The 14,697-nt window shown below is 36.3% G+C and overlaps 1 protein-coding gene and 1 pseudogene across 2 annotated transcripts; one reads left to right on the top strand and one right to left on the bottom strand.

The window, feature by feature from the left end:
- Positions 1 to 3,323: 3,323 nt before the first annotated feature.
- LOC129312586 (dolichol kinase EVAN-like) lies at positions 3,324 to 9,217 on the bottom strand. 2 transcript variants are annotated; one of them, XM_054955248.1, is made up of 14 exons: positions 8,674 to 9,217; positions 8,425 to 8,537; positions 7,891 to 8,076; positions 7,594 to 7,698; positions 7,106 to 7,176; positions 6,935 to 7,015; positions 6,648 to 6,859; positions 5,861 to 6,050; positions 5,682 to 5,747; positions 4,933 to 5,021; positions 4,711 to 4,825; positions 4,464 to 4,515; positions 4,280 to 4,380; positions 3,324 to 4,082 (listed from the first exon to the last, which is right to left on the bottom strand). In XM_054955248.1, the coding sequence occupies exons 1-14, from the start codon at positions 8,874 to 8,876 to the stop codon at positions 3,969 to 3,971; spliced, it is 1,698 nt and encodes a 565-aa protein (XP_054811223.1). In that variant the 5' UTR covers positions 8,877 to 9,217; the 3' UTR covers positions 3,324 to 3,968. The 2 variants fall into 2 exon arrangements, with proteins under 2 accessions (XP_054811223.1, XP_054811224.1); XM_054955249.1 differs by lacking the exon at positions 7,891 to 8,076 and having other exon boundaries at positions 8,674 to 9,216.
- Positions 9,218 to 9,949: 732 nt separating this feature from the next.
- On the top strand, positions 9,950 to 14,697 carry LOC129313209 (UDP-glycosyltransferase 86A2-like; annotated as a pseudogene).

The following is a 14,697-nucleotide window of genomic DNA, read 5'->3' as shown; positions in this document are numbered from 1 at the left end:
ACAAATTAACGGATCATTTTATTTATTCTATCAATCTCTGCATTCTCGATCGCCATGGTTGCAATAACTTCAACCACGGAATTCTTATCCATTGGTGATACGTTTATGACTTTATCTCTCCTTTCAGCACATGATCCTCTTCTTCACGATCACGAATGCTCCGTCCATGTGCCCTTGTACTGCAAATTCGTTCCCTATTAATGCCATTGTTTTCTAGGGTTGTTGTATAAAAAATACTTGAGCTTTTGAAAGGGAAAGAAATATAATATCCCCTATGTGGAAGATAACTGGAATATCCTATGCTGCACTTCTCAAACCTACCATCCCATCCATGTTTAGAGATATATAGAGGGGATATGATAAATATAACCAAGTCATAAGTAGTTTGTACAGAATCGTCTGATATTATCATAAGATAACATGGGGTAATTTGCTTATTAATCAAGTAACAACATGTATATTTGGATTAAATTTTTCAATAAATAGATCCAATCTACAAATATGTTGGATAATGAGAGATACATATACATTAGACTCTGATCTATATTTCTTTTAGGACACGTGCCAATGAAAGGAATTTAATTAGCATGTTGCCTGCAGTGGTGCAGTAGAAGCAATAATGGGGAGCTATATATATGTATATATATTATGGATCTTGAGAACCAAAAAATATGTTTGTTTACCAGCAATCGATAGTTTATTTAAGCACAGGAAAAACGAGATGCATGGACTATGATCTAAGTAGTGGTCAGTGGGTCCAAACATGATATATCAGTGGACACATCACGCGAAATCTGATATTTCTTCTGAGCTTTAATGGGTCCTGAACATATATGATTTTCATGGTGGAGGACAGTAGAGAGAGGGACCAAGATGCTATATGCAGTCTCCTTCACTCACGTAAAAGCAGGCAGGCATGAGCTAATTAACTACGGCAACGCAGACATAATAAAACGAACAAAAGGGAAAGGCTTTGAGACCGCATTATGTAATTTGAAGGGGAAGTGCAACGACGTTGCTATAGAACTATAGCTATACAGCTCGTAGCTGTCTAGAAAATGGTGAAACATAGCGTTGAGTATTTTATATTTCATCCTTGAAATCCAATTGAAAGCAGCAGCTACCGAGAATGCTTCTTCTTAACTTGTTCATAGTCTTCTTCAATTCATTCTGCAATAGATATATAGTACTCATCAGGAAAGTTTTGCAGGTAACGTCATTATTGGTAACGCAGTTGCAGATTTACACGAGGATGAAGACTATATATTCATGATCAATTGCATGTTAAGGGTTCAAGTTAAAGTATCTGCTCAAAAGACCTGCAAGCAACAGATGAAATGGTTAGAATAATGGTGTACGTGTGGATGTGAAAAAATTGAGTAGTATCATATTGACTATTGAGCATGTTCCTGGAAATCTACGGATGACGATCGGCCGAAAATTATGACCCCGATCGAGGACAAAATGGCATTTACACGTAAGCTACGTACGACCACCTATCAGAAGTTTACAAGCGCACGGTGCAATTGCGAGCAGTTTTTTCTGTTGAGTAACTTCAATAATTGACGTATTAGAAGAATTGAGTTAGCTGTGTATACTGTATAGCATATTCCTCCAGAGAAAAATAATAATGAAATATAAAAGACTAATTTAAGTTCAACCGAGTGAAAGGGAGATGAGGTGAGAAATTTTGTTAGCGAGGAGAGTATATGGCTCAACATCAGAAGATGACAAATTAACCGTAACTTTACGTATGATGAGTTTTCCTTTTGGGAGAACCGGAGAAACACAGGTGCATGCGGATGTCTTGTTCACTCAAACCTTAAAATTGACAACCAAAATTACAGATCTTCATTTGGATTGTTGGTTGCCACCTGGATTTTCATCCCTAAGAAATTGATATCTTTTTATTTGCCATCCAAGGGGTGCCACCTGGAAACACAGAAGCACTCCAATTGTCATCTTAATCGATCCATGAGTTGAAAGAATACCGTAACACGTACTCGAAACCAACAAAAATAGCCGGACGCGTGCAGAGAGATGTCCGCGGGTTCGACTTGACAAGACTATGTAATGTCCCATCCAAGTGTTGGTCATGTGTGGGGAAGCAAAACGCTTCCGGCCCGACCCCATTTAATTGCTTCTCTTTCATACCCAATTTGGAAATAGTGGACTCAACCCAATCACAATTATTAATTTATTATTAATGTATCAGCCCTCCTTAACTTATTTATATTTCGGTTTCTTCATGTCATGTATTGCCCATTCTTCAATTTGTTTCGAAAAAAATGATCAAGAGGAAGTAACTTTGTGGACAAATAACGAGTTCAAGTCTTGACAAGTTTATAAAAATTTTGGACATCCATCCAAAACACAGTGGATGTATTTGCTTATGGAGATGGAAGTGCGATACAATTCACGCGCTGTTTGTACGGAAATTGATGTGACTCGGATTTGTTGACTGGCACAAATTTCTCTTCATATATTTCTATATTCTGCATATTAAGACATCAATTGCGCATCTGCAACACATGGGGCTTAAAAATCACTCACATTGTAAGTTAACTTGATCCGACTGGTCACCTCACCTATGTCTTTTTTTTTTTAATCTTTTTTTCCTGCAAGGGTACTTTAATATTTTTTGAGAAAATAGGCATCATAAATTTCTTTTTTCCCTTGCAGGATAAAAAATTTAATTTAGAGCAGTTTTTCTTTCTTTCCTTCTTTTTTATTTTCCGACCCCCACAAGCTTTTGGAGCTGTTTTGAACTACACGCTACTTCATATAACTCTAACTATGCCCTATTGTTTAGTTGTTTTGAAATTGATGTGCAAGAAAGGCAAACTCGTATATCATTTTTGGGGGGCTTTCAAATGCAGAGTGAGAAATTAAAACTTCGCTAATCGCCAATCATCCTCTGCTTCTAGATAACACTCGCTATAATGGACAGATAAATTTGTCTGAAATATCTACATACATCAAGGAGTTATGCAGCGTAAATTCTGACTTTCTGGTCCAAATTCATGTCAGACCTAGTTGACATATGCCCAAAAATGAAAAAAACACTTCTAAACTTCCAAGGGCAAACGTCTTTATTGTGCAATCTTTATACATTCACGCATAATAGACATATTTTCTCAAACAATTCAGAGTTTAAAATATTAGTTACAATGTTTGAGGTATTAAAAAAATGCATTATCGATGGGTTGTTAATTCTATAGAATTTATCGTAAATACCTAGTATAGCTTGTAAATCCTTTTCGAGTCTCATTATAAATCTACATTATTTTTTTTAATTAAAAAAATCATGCTAACGGAGGACATAACGGGAAGAACATGAAGTGGATCCGATCCAAGCCTCATTAAAATCGTTATTCCCTGACAAATAAGAGGCTGTCATGAAACAGCCATGTTAGTGTAACATCGCGACATTTTGCAACCACATCCCATCCTGACACTTCCACGACTGATTGTACAGGACTAGGAATGAATGCATGAAAAAATAGTGGTTTTAAACAAGCACTACCAGGAAGTCATCAGGGCCATAAAAAATGGAAGATATACAAAATTCTTTCAGATCAAGTGAGCTAACTAGATGTTCAACCGCTTTCCACTTTCTAGTCCTCTCTTCCCCAAGCCACATATGATCCCATTTCTTTTTTTCTTTTTTTAAAAAATGACTGCATGGTCCAAGCCTACGGTATGCAAAAAACTATCCATGTCACTTCTATAAGATAAAACCCTAATTGTTTTAGATCATCCTAAACTGTAAAGTATTATATGGTTGTACCGCAATTCTGTTAGCATTCTCTATCAGTACCTCTACATTAGTTGATATATATATATATATATATCTACAGAAAGAATGTAAGCAGAGAAAGCTCGTCATGAGAAATCATGAAGAACTCTGCTGGATTCCATCGCCGCTCATCCGAGGCAACTTTATTTTGGGGAAGAATGAACTGCATCTACAAACAGAGAAGACTATAGAAGAAAAGTGGTATGAATGCGTTGTCAAGTTGTGCAGTGTGGGCCTCCAACAAACCACTTACGGTCACAGCTATTAGTAGAGAGAACCAATGCTGCAAACAGTCAGTAATGAAGACATCAGCTAGAAATAGAGTGAGCTATGAAAACATTCCGTGTTATCTTAGAAAATCCGAGTTAGCCAAAAAGCTTCAGCAAATCAACAACGAGTATGCATACAAGTGGAACATGCGCTACAAGGAAGGAACAGGTATTACCACCGACCCACACACACACACACACACACAGAGACCTGGGTGAGAATATATCCAGTTGACGCTAAGAGTGGAAGGAGCAATGAGCAAGCAGCCAGGACAGATGTGATACCAGCAGCCGTACCTTCAATGGTTTTCTCTGGCAAATTGGAAAAAGATTCACGTCATACACACAGGAAATTTCTGGTACAAATCGCTATTCATTACTAAGGAAATACTTACTGCCAGTCTTACTCCACCTTAAAACACCATACTTGTGCCCAACCATTGATGCCTAAACATCATAAAGAATCATGGGTTCACGATCAACAATCAATTGGAATTAATGCAGCAGCAACATGATGATTTACTTCAACCTTACTCAAGTACTTGTGTAATCTTAACATTTATCCCTAGACTAGCGTGAATGAGGAATCAAACAATGCAAAGATAGCAACTTTAGCCAAACAGCAGAAAATAGCGAGTTTACCATCGTATCACCAATTCCCAAACTCAATATTCCTGCAAAAGGGGCTAGAGGTCGATCATTGTACCCAGAAGACATCCAAATAGGAAGTGCACATCCCAATAAGAGTGAGAAATGGCTGAAAAAAGGACATCAAATCATGTAATGGCAGTGCTTGGAAGTTGGAACTCTTATGCATAAAACAATATGCCTTATCGATCTGCAAGGGAAAGAGGTATATGATACCTGACAATAAGAAGATCAGAGTCACGATGATCAGTGAATGCATTCATAAATTGATGCACTAATTGCCCCAATGGCCAAATTCTCCACACCTGAGTCAAACAATATTTACGCAAGGGCAAACAATAAATATGCAAGCACAAATGCAAAACCAATTAGCCTTCTTTGAAACATTTGGCAGAACTAAGTTCCTTTTCATAGGTAACATTGTTACAATACTAGAACCTTTGCATTTGGGAATGGAAAAGTAGAGTAAGTTCTAAGGTAGAAATCGAGATTTTCAATCTAACATACACAAAATGTTTTCTGTAATTGCATCAGTCAATATCTGAGGAAGATATAATATTGCATTTCTTTCTAGCATCATGAGTCAAGACTTAAGAGTGTGTTCATTTATCAACATGGCAACACCCCATTCCTAAGCTACAAACACCAAAATCATCATAGTTGTTTAGCCAAAAAGTTTAAATAAAGTTTCTAGAAATCCAAACCAAAAGTCTGATGATAATTTAATATTTATTTTACGAAACAGTATTCCTCCCATATAGTAAAAATTCCTCCACCAATTCAATGATCATCCAGTTTTAAGAGCATGAGTGGTCATCATAGCAGTGCTGAAACCTTCTAGCTTTCTTCGTCTGGATTCACACCACATACTGACACTTGTTCGTAATCAATTGCAAACAATGAGCACCAACTCTATGACAAATATGAAATCATTATGCTACCTTGTATGTGAGTTAGATGCTTACCCGAATAATTTCTAATGTCAAAAAAACCGCCAAAGCTGCACCAAAAGCTAGATTAAGAAACTTTGGCTGAAAGCAAAAGAGCAGCAAGTAAATTGAGAATTATCTGACGGACAGAAAAAAATACACTACTAATCATAATACTTAAAACCCAAAGAAACAAACAAGCATCACTAAATCACCTGAAAGATAAGAGCAGGCAAAAACATCAAGACAGCCAACAGATGGTAGTATTTCCGCAAAAGAATCCTCTCAATCTTACTGCTTTTTGAGATGTTATAGAATCGCAAAACAGAAAAACAGATGACGCACACCCAATAGAGACATAATGACAATCTTTTGACCGGCTCTGAGAATACAAAAGAAAGCACCCTGCAAAAGATATTGCAAGAATAAGAATTATTAATATGACAATATAGATGAAAAAGATGATGATAAACACAATAACAGATGCCTGTGAGAATTGAAATTGAGACTGCCTTCCTAATTTCCATATTAACCAGTTGGAAGAGATTTCTTTTTGTACAACATAACTCTGAAGGACAAGACTACTGCAAATTTTCCCAAGTTATAGACCTAGTTGGATTAGGCCTAACTATTTGCTACTACTATTTTATCTCCATAAAAATACAAGCTGCTTGTCCCAATAAAAAATATCACACAACTTTTGCCATTTTAGTTACGCTTTAAACTTTTATACAAGATTGAAAGTCCATGTAAGTGATATCTCATAATAGAAATAGTGGCTAATATCTGCTAAAATGCCATGTAATCTCACATTTGGATTGTCAGCATGACAAATTCAATATACTTGTTTAACATGCAACTGATAAGAGATATACTTCCTAACTCCTAACACCCCACAATTACCACCACAGGTTCACAATGCCACTTAACATATCATATGACAACCAAAAAAACAAGTAATCAAAAAGAAAAGTGCCAATGAACCAGATATTGATTTCACACCAAAAAATGGGATGCATATGAAACTCCTGAACAAACTGCATCCATGATGGTACAATCACAATCATGACAAATCCAAGGGAAGCAAAAAATACAAGAGATCTTCCAATCTCCTTGTATCTTGCTTCAGCAGAAGCAGCTTTGATAGACCACTCCCATATTTGGATAATATATTTGAAAGCTAATGGATACAGCAGAAGGCCAAGCAGCAATCCCTGAAAGAAGAGTAACAACCTTAATTGATCTAGACATAACATTAATCATCAAATTCATTAGTTAAGAACCCAGACCTGAATAAAAGTGCCAATCTCACTTCGACTAATTCCATATTTCATAGGATGCAACTCTGATGACATCAAAAGTCCAGATAGCTGAATACAAAAAAATGTAATCATCAGAAATTAAATACATATTCATCTAATTCGTTTAAAATCAATATAGTTTCCTACAAAAACGCTAACCTTTGCCATGGTACGCAATAACATGTCACCAAAATAGAGAACAATACCTGAAGTCACCAGAAGGGCTTCCCCTAGGAACAGAAGAAAAACAACAAAATATCCCTCGATTATCTAGTGGTGGTAATAGAACTTTTATACATAATTTTTCTAAAAAAAATGAACAAGCTAATGCTACTACGCTTGAATCAGATTTGGTAAAAAGAAAGCTTTGCTCATCATGTTTATCTCCCAAAAAGCAAAAAAAAAAATTGCTCATCTTCCCCTGTTAAGGGACACCTGTATGCTATAAAGTTTAATTGGATAGTTCACACTTTTACTACCCCAAATATATTACTGCTTGGAAAAGAAATACCTCCCATCAAATTCAAGAAAAAATCATGAATTATAAAAAGAGCTCAATAGAAAGTATATTGCTTCCGCTTCTGACAATAATATAACTTAGAGTCAAAATACCAATTAGAATTCATATTTGAAACATTTAAGCATACCAATGGAAGCACAGGATGGAAAAGTTCTGAGAAAATGCTGAATTAACCTCACTGCTGCCAATCCATGACAAACGAACCAGGACAGTTTTAGTGCTGGGTGCAGGTCTGTATGGAAGAGTAAGTGAGAGTTTAGTGGAATGAATATTTCTTATCTGGACTAAAATAAGAAAATGGCAATGGATATCTAACTAATAGGACTATCTTCTGAAGCAATGCACAAATCTGAACTTTTGCTTTTCAACAAATTAGACTCTATCAAAAGGTCCAGCATGGATTTCAATTCAAAAAAATCACCACCTTGATATGTTGCAGCAAGGGACACAGAGCAGACCGCAGCTTGTAAGAACATGAAGCATAAGCTGAACTTTAAAACCCAATCATTCCGTGAAAATGGTGCGTGCCGCAGACTCAGGCTGAGGAATATCAGTACACTCAAGCTGCTAGCAGATGTGGCCCAGTATTGCAATGTCAGATACTGAAGCTCTATATAAGGGGAAAAAAAGGAATGTTTGTATTTACGTTGTCAAAATCAAAACCCACATAATGGGAAATTGAGAATTCACTGGATTGGCGCTGGTAGTATCAAGAGAATTAGAGGGCAATCCAGTCACAACAGAGGTCATTAAACATGCACAGACCATAAAATTTAGTAAACTTTTAATAATATTGAATATTGAATTTGAAGAGGGCATTTTTTTTTTTTAATTTGGTAATAATTTCGACAGGGCATCGCTGAACCGAGCAGCTGATTCCCCCGAATCACGTATCATTGAATCCACTTAAGGCATGAATTCGGAAAGTGATTAAATATATTAGCAGGGAAGCTAATACCTTCAAATTTAACTTCACCAAACGACAATCCTCTTGATAGCTGTATCATCTTTGAAAGAATGACCGCCGGCGGAGTGAGCGCCCCAAGCAATATGCCGGATGAGGCACCGGGCCTGAAATAAAACCAAATTTAGTCTTAACGCTAAGCAACCATGACTAAAAAATTAAATTAAGAGGGAGAGTGACAAGAGAGACAGTAGAATGGATGAATGGGAAGGAAATTGAGGAAGAGGGGAAACCGGTGCATACCTGGTGGGGAAAAGGGAGGGAGAATTGGGAGTCTCAAAGCGGATCTCGAGGAAGAGGGAGGCAAGAGTGAGGAAAGAGAGAGCAAGAGCGTGGGAAAGAAGAGAGAAGGGAAGGGAGCAGAGGACGAGAGAGACGAAGAAGATGATGACGGCTCTCTCTCCGGTGAAGAAGGACGACGTCGTAAAAGAAGCCACGGTCCCCATCTGAAGGATGAGAACTCGGGAGGACAAGGATCTCCAACAGGAAGGAAGGGGGAAGGGTTTACGCGGGAAGAGATGAGACAATTAATCGCATGACGCCCATCCCAGCTTGGAGACAAAATGAGAAATATTGGAGAATCTTGCAAAGATTATTGCTGATGAGAGATTAGTCCGATGAGATCGTGAGATAGATCGCGGAGGGTGAAACAGAATATGCCAATACCGTGGATTTCACTGGGGCGATCCTGCCCTTCATTTGGACCAGCCATGACTGGGTCGCCCAAACCTACCTCACCCTTTCGTCAAACCCCATAACCTTCCTGCCGTCCACTTTATGGGCCATCTGCACACTTCGCGTGTACTTCTTCTTTCCTTTTTTTTTTTTTGCTATTAAGTTTTTAAAATGTAGATTTTGTAAATCACATGAGCATTGACGAAGAAACGTGTCTGGTGGCAGTTATTAGTTTCAATTAACCCTGCTAAAAAACTCTAAATTAGCTGTAGTTTTCCGTCGATTTGTCCACATGTTGTGGCGCCGGTTTCAAAACCAGTGCCTTTGTTGCATGTCCGATCGAGACCTATTGATGGTTGTTCACTGCATGACTTAAACAAGAACCATGCATATATAATTCCAGAATATTAATGGCGATCACTTAATATGGATTCAACCGGGATTTGCAGACTGTTATGTTGTTCTTATGCACTTGTTGATTGGTAAATCTTTCCCTACTAATATTGGATGCTTCTTGGACCCTAAGATCGATAAAATTCATCAATTGTCAATTATAGAACACGTCATATTTAAATGGTTTTGAAGATTGGACGACCTTGTCGCGAGGGATAGTGATCAAATCCAAGGAAGGTCAGTATTATTTTATCAAATAGAGTTGAGCTACCCGGCAGAAAGATGGTGACCAGTCAAGAACCATGGTTGTAAACGCAATTCAAGCAAGGATGCTGGCTAGCTGTCGTATGTGATGACATGTATGAAGGTGATAATCCAATTATTCATTTTGCCGATCAAGAGAGAGCATCAACCACTGTAACTCGAGATATGTTAAATAAACATAGATTAAATGGGTAATTCCGCGCTATGTCGACAATTAATCCAGATAAAAGCTTTAGCTACAGGCCAGCCCGACTGTTTCCGATCATTTAAAGATTGATCCCATTCTCCTTCCATTTAAAACGTAAACATTTTTCCTCAATTAATTTTAATTTAAAATATAAGTAATTTAATATATATAAAAAATAATTTTTAAATTTTATCTCTTATATTTGTTAAGTTAGTTTTTTGTAAGTTATCGAAGAGCATTAATAATTGAGACTAAAAGTAAAAAAAAAATGTATATTTTTATGAGAATTAAGACTTTATTGGTTTGCCATTTTTTTACTAAAATCTCTCACGCTATTTTTCGAACACCTTATAAAAATAATTTTTAATTTAAAATATTTTATAATAATTAAATTATTTTTTTAATTTTACTCTTCTTATTAGTATAAAAATATTTAATGTAGTTATATTGTTAATTAAAATCAGAGATATATATATATATATATATATCATTTTTATGATATAAAAAATATTTTTTTAAAAATGTGTGAAATAATTAAAAATATCTTGAAATAGAAATAAAAGAGAGTATTTATATTTTGAATGGGAAAAAAAATTTCACCTCTAAATCTCTCTTCTACCTGCTGCTATTGTTGCAAGTCGCAGCATGCAGTCCCGGCCCGCGAGATAATTCCTACGCGGAGATTGCGACGCCACCGACGCGCAACGGTTTCGGTATATTCCTGGGAGCCTGGGACTAGCGGGAGGGGTGCGCCGCGATGAAGAGATTCTAACATGTATTATTCAAGTATTGGTCCTATTTTTACAAGAGTCTATCCATTGGTTTTTAATTTATTTACAAAATTTAATGAAACAACACGATACATTAAAAAAAAAAAAACATCTTTATCTCTTTCACACTCTTAGCTTTTTCATCTTTCATGTCTCGTTCCCGGTTAATTGTACCAGTTGGACGAGTTGTTTTGAAAGGTTGAAATTGTTTTTTACCTAATTTTTTTTTAATTAATTTTCTTAATCTCACGAAAGTTTTAAATATGGTCTCGTAAAAAGGTCTAGAGAGAGGAGTTATTTTTTCTTTTTGGTGGTGTGATCTAATGTGATGTCTTCCTTGGTAAATTTTAGTGCTATATTTTCCAAATTTGTCATCCACATGACATGAGCATCACTATCTTTGGGTAGATGTGATAAATGTCTACATTTATACATTCAGACAAAAAAGCGCGTGGGTTTGATCAACGTGAAAGATTCACATGGGAACGACAATATAATATAAAACCACTCATTTACGTTTGTGCGTTGCGTTGCAGCTTAAGCAGAAATCTCACTCCCTGTACCAGAAGACCCACACCCTCTCCGTCTGGTTGCTAGAAATCTAGAATATAATAGCTCCAGAGAAGCTCCACGGCCGCCTTAGAAGAAACACGGCCTCACGCCTTAGTCTTCGCCTGCCCACTTCAAGGTCAGGGTCCGTCTTCGGTGCTCGAGGTGCTCATCACCCAGTTTTTTAATTTTAATTTTATATTTATTAAAAATAAAAAAATATATAAACTTATTTTATAAATATATTCATCATTAATCTGAATAATACTGCTAATTTAAATAGTTTAATTTAATGTTATAATTTTTATAAATTGATTATTTGCATATATTTTAAACAGTTCAAATTTAATATTAAATTTTTATTCACAAGATTTAGATTTAAAATTTTTATTTTTTATTTTTATTTTATATTTATTAAAATAAAAAATTTAATATTGAATCTGGATTGTTCATATTATATTTAAATAGTTAATTTATAAAAATTATAATATTAAATTGAATCACTTAAATTAAGTTAATACTATTTAAATTGATGATAAATATATTTAAAAAAATTATAAATTTTTATTTTTAAAAATATAAAATTTAAATTTAAATTAAAAAAATCTGTCTGGAAGGCCCAGCATCGGTGCTCAGCAACACAGATGATGGATCCCTTCGAGGTCACATAATCCCCGGATTTGACTTCAGTGTGTGATGAGATTTGGTGATCCAAATTTGAAGTATTTTAAATTATTTTATATTTTCTTAAATTTTTACTTTCATAAATACAAAATAAAACAATATAATAATAATTTAAATGTGCCAGGGGATGAGCACCAGACAGGCCCCGTAATCCCCAAAGTCCATCCAGCCATCGAGTCCGGTGTCAATGCTGAGTAGCTTGCTGAGCAGTTACGTGTTTATCACTAGAGAGGATTTGGGCCATTCAAATTATTCGGCCATCTAAATTTTTAATTTGAATGATCCAAATTTTTTTAATTTTAATTTTAATTTTATAAAAATAAAATTTATAATTTTTTTATAGATATATTCATCATTAATTTGAATACTACTGATTCAATTTGTAATTTTGAGTGATTTAATTTAATATTATAATTTTCATAAATCGACTATCTTAATGTATTATAGACAAGACAGATATAATATTAAAAAAAAATTTAATAATTTTTTATTTTAATAAATATAAAATAAATATAAAAATAAAAACTTTAAATTTAGATCATATATATAAAAAATTAATATTAAATTTAAACTGTTCAAAATATATTTAAATAATTAATTTATAACAATTATAACGTGAAATTGAACTATTTCAGATTGTTTATGAATATATTTATAAAAAATTTATGAATTTTATTTTTATAAAATTAAAAAAATTTGGACCATTGGCTCAGATCCTCCCTTGTGATGAGCACGTCGGTGCCCGAAACCGATTCCTCTAGCCATCAACCTTGCCTCTCCAGGTTTCACCGTCACCTTCGTCAACACCCATGTCATCCACCGCCGCACCTCCAAAGCTAATTCCTTATCCCCCGACAATATCTTCACTACCGCACGACAAAAGGGGCTTGACATACCGTACATCACGGTGTCCGACGGCCTCTCGGTGGAGCACGACCGCTCCCTCAACCACGATAAGTTTATGGAATCGTTGCTCCACGTGTTATCGGCTCGCATGGAAGTGCTCATCGCTAAGCTGGTGAACCAGTCGGCGCAGCCGGTGACATGTCTGATTGCCGATACTTTCTTCATGTGGCCGTTGGCTGTTGCCGAGAAGTTCGGCCAACCCTATGTTTCTTTCTGGACAGAGCCTACTCTAGTTCTCTCTCTTTATTACCACATGGATCTCCTCCGAAACAATGGTTATTTTGCTTGCCAGGGTATCACTCGCGCGCGCGCGCGCGCACACGTAATTACCAAACTTCAGCCTCGCTAGTCTCTCACATGCATCTTTAGTGTACACACACACACACACACCCTCACACGACCACGTTTCTTTTCTATCATGCTCATTTCGAACCTCAAAAGGTGGCATGACTAAATATGATAAGGAAAACCATGCAAGAGCCGTAGCATCACCTAATTCATTACTATACATGAATAATGTTACAGTGTTACAGAGGATCCACATCTCTAACTCTGTCAGTGCCCCTTCGGAAAAAAAAGGAAAGTAAAATTTCTATCATTTTTCATAGATACCTTCTCCATATATATTGCTAGAACCGCCTGTTAAAACAAAAACATTGACCGCGCTTCATATTTTAATCTGCGAGATTTTTTCCCCTTCATTCTTCTAGGCCTTAGAGTGTACTCATGTTTTTCATTTGTTCTGGAAGAAATTTTTAGTTAACTGAGAATCAACTTTGATTAAATAAAAATACAACGTCTGTATATATGGATATTTCTTGGAGCAGCTCTTTATTAATTGGGCCGTGTCTTAAGTAGAACTACCAAATTTGTCGCAACAATCCACATGAGGTATATTAGCATTCTATAGTAATATATATAATAGATCAGGTCATCAACATACGTAATTCAAGAAATATTTACATTGTTATATGTACGTAATTCAAGAGATATTTAGTACATGACACAATTGAAAAAACATTTATCGTTAAAAAATATAAGTATCATCTGAAAGATAACAGAAGCTAATGTTTTACCAATATTACAGAGCTGAACTCTGCTATCTGTCTGACCAAAAAAACTCTGCTATCTGTGCGTGGTCCATGTATAATATTTAACTAACTAGCTATGTACTAATTGTTGAATCAGCAGATAACCGAGCAGAAGTGATAGACTACATTCCGGGCGTGAAATCCATCTACCCCAAGGACCTGACTGCCTTATCTTCAACAAACCGACACTTGAACAGTGTACCACGGAATCACATCCAAAGTCTTCAGTGACGTCAAGGTTGTCGAATTTGTGCTCCGTAACACAGTTCAAGAGCTGGAGCCCCACACTATCTCCTCTTTGCGAGCTCAAACCCCGTTCTACGCCATCGGAGCCATCATCCCACGTGGATTCACTAAGAGCACTGTGCTCACCAGCCTCTGGTACAAGTCCAATTGCACCCACTGGCTCCATTCCAAGCCTCGCGCCTCCGTATTATACATATCTTTCGGCAGCTACGCCCATATTGCCAAGCTCGACCTCGTGGAGATCGCAAAATGGCTTTTGCTTGCCCAGGTGAATTTTCTCTGGGTGCTCCTACCCAACGTGATGAGCTCCGAAGATCAGCATCCTCTGCCCATTGGATTTGAGGAGGCGGTTCGTGGCCGTGGGAAGGTCGTACCCTGGTGTTGCCAAACTGAGATGTTGACTCACCCAGCTATCAGAAGGTTTTTGACTCATTGCGGGTGGAATTTCATATTGGAGAGCATATGGAGCGAGGTTCCTCTGCTGTGCTTCCCACTGTATTAG

The sequence above is a fragment of the Prosopis cineraria genome, unplaced genomic scaffold (assembly GCF_029017545.1).
Source record: "Prosopis cineraria cultivar Desert tree isolate PC_DT_omini unplaced genomic scaffold, ASM2901754v1 PC6, whole genome shotgun sequence".
Lineage (NCBI taxonomy): Eukaryota > Viridiplantae > Streptophyta > Magnoliopsida > Fabales > Fabaceae > Prosopis > Prosopis cineraria.
This window is presented reverse-complemented; position numbering and strand designations above follow the sequence as displayed.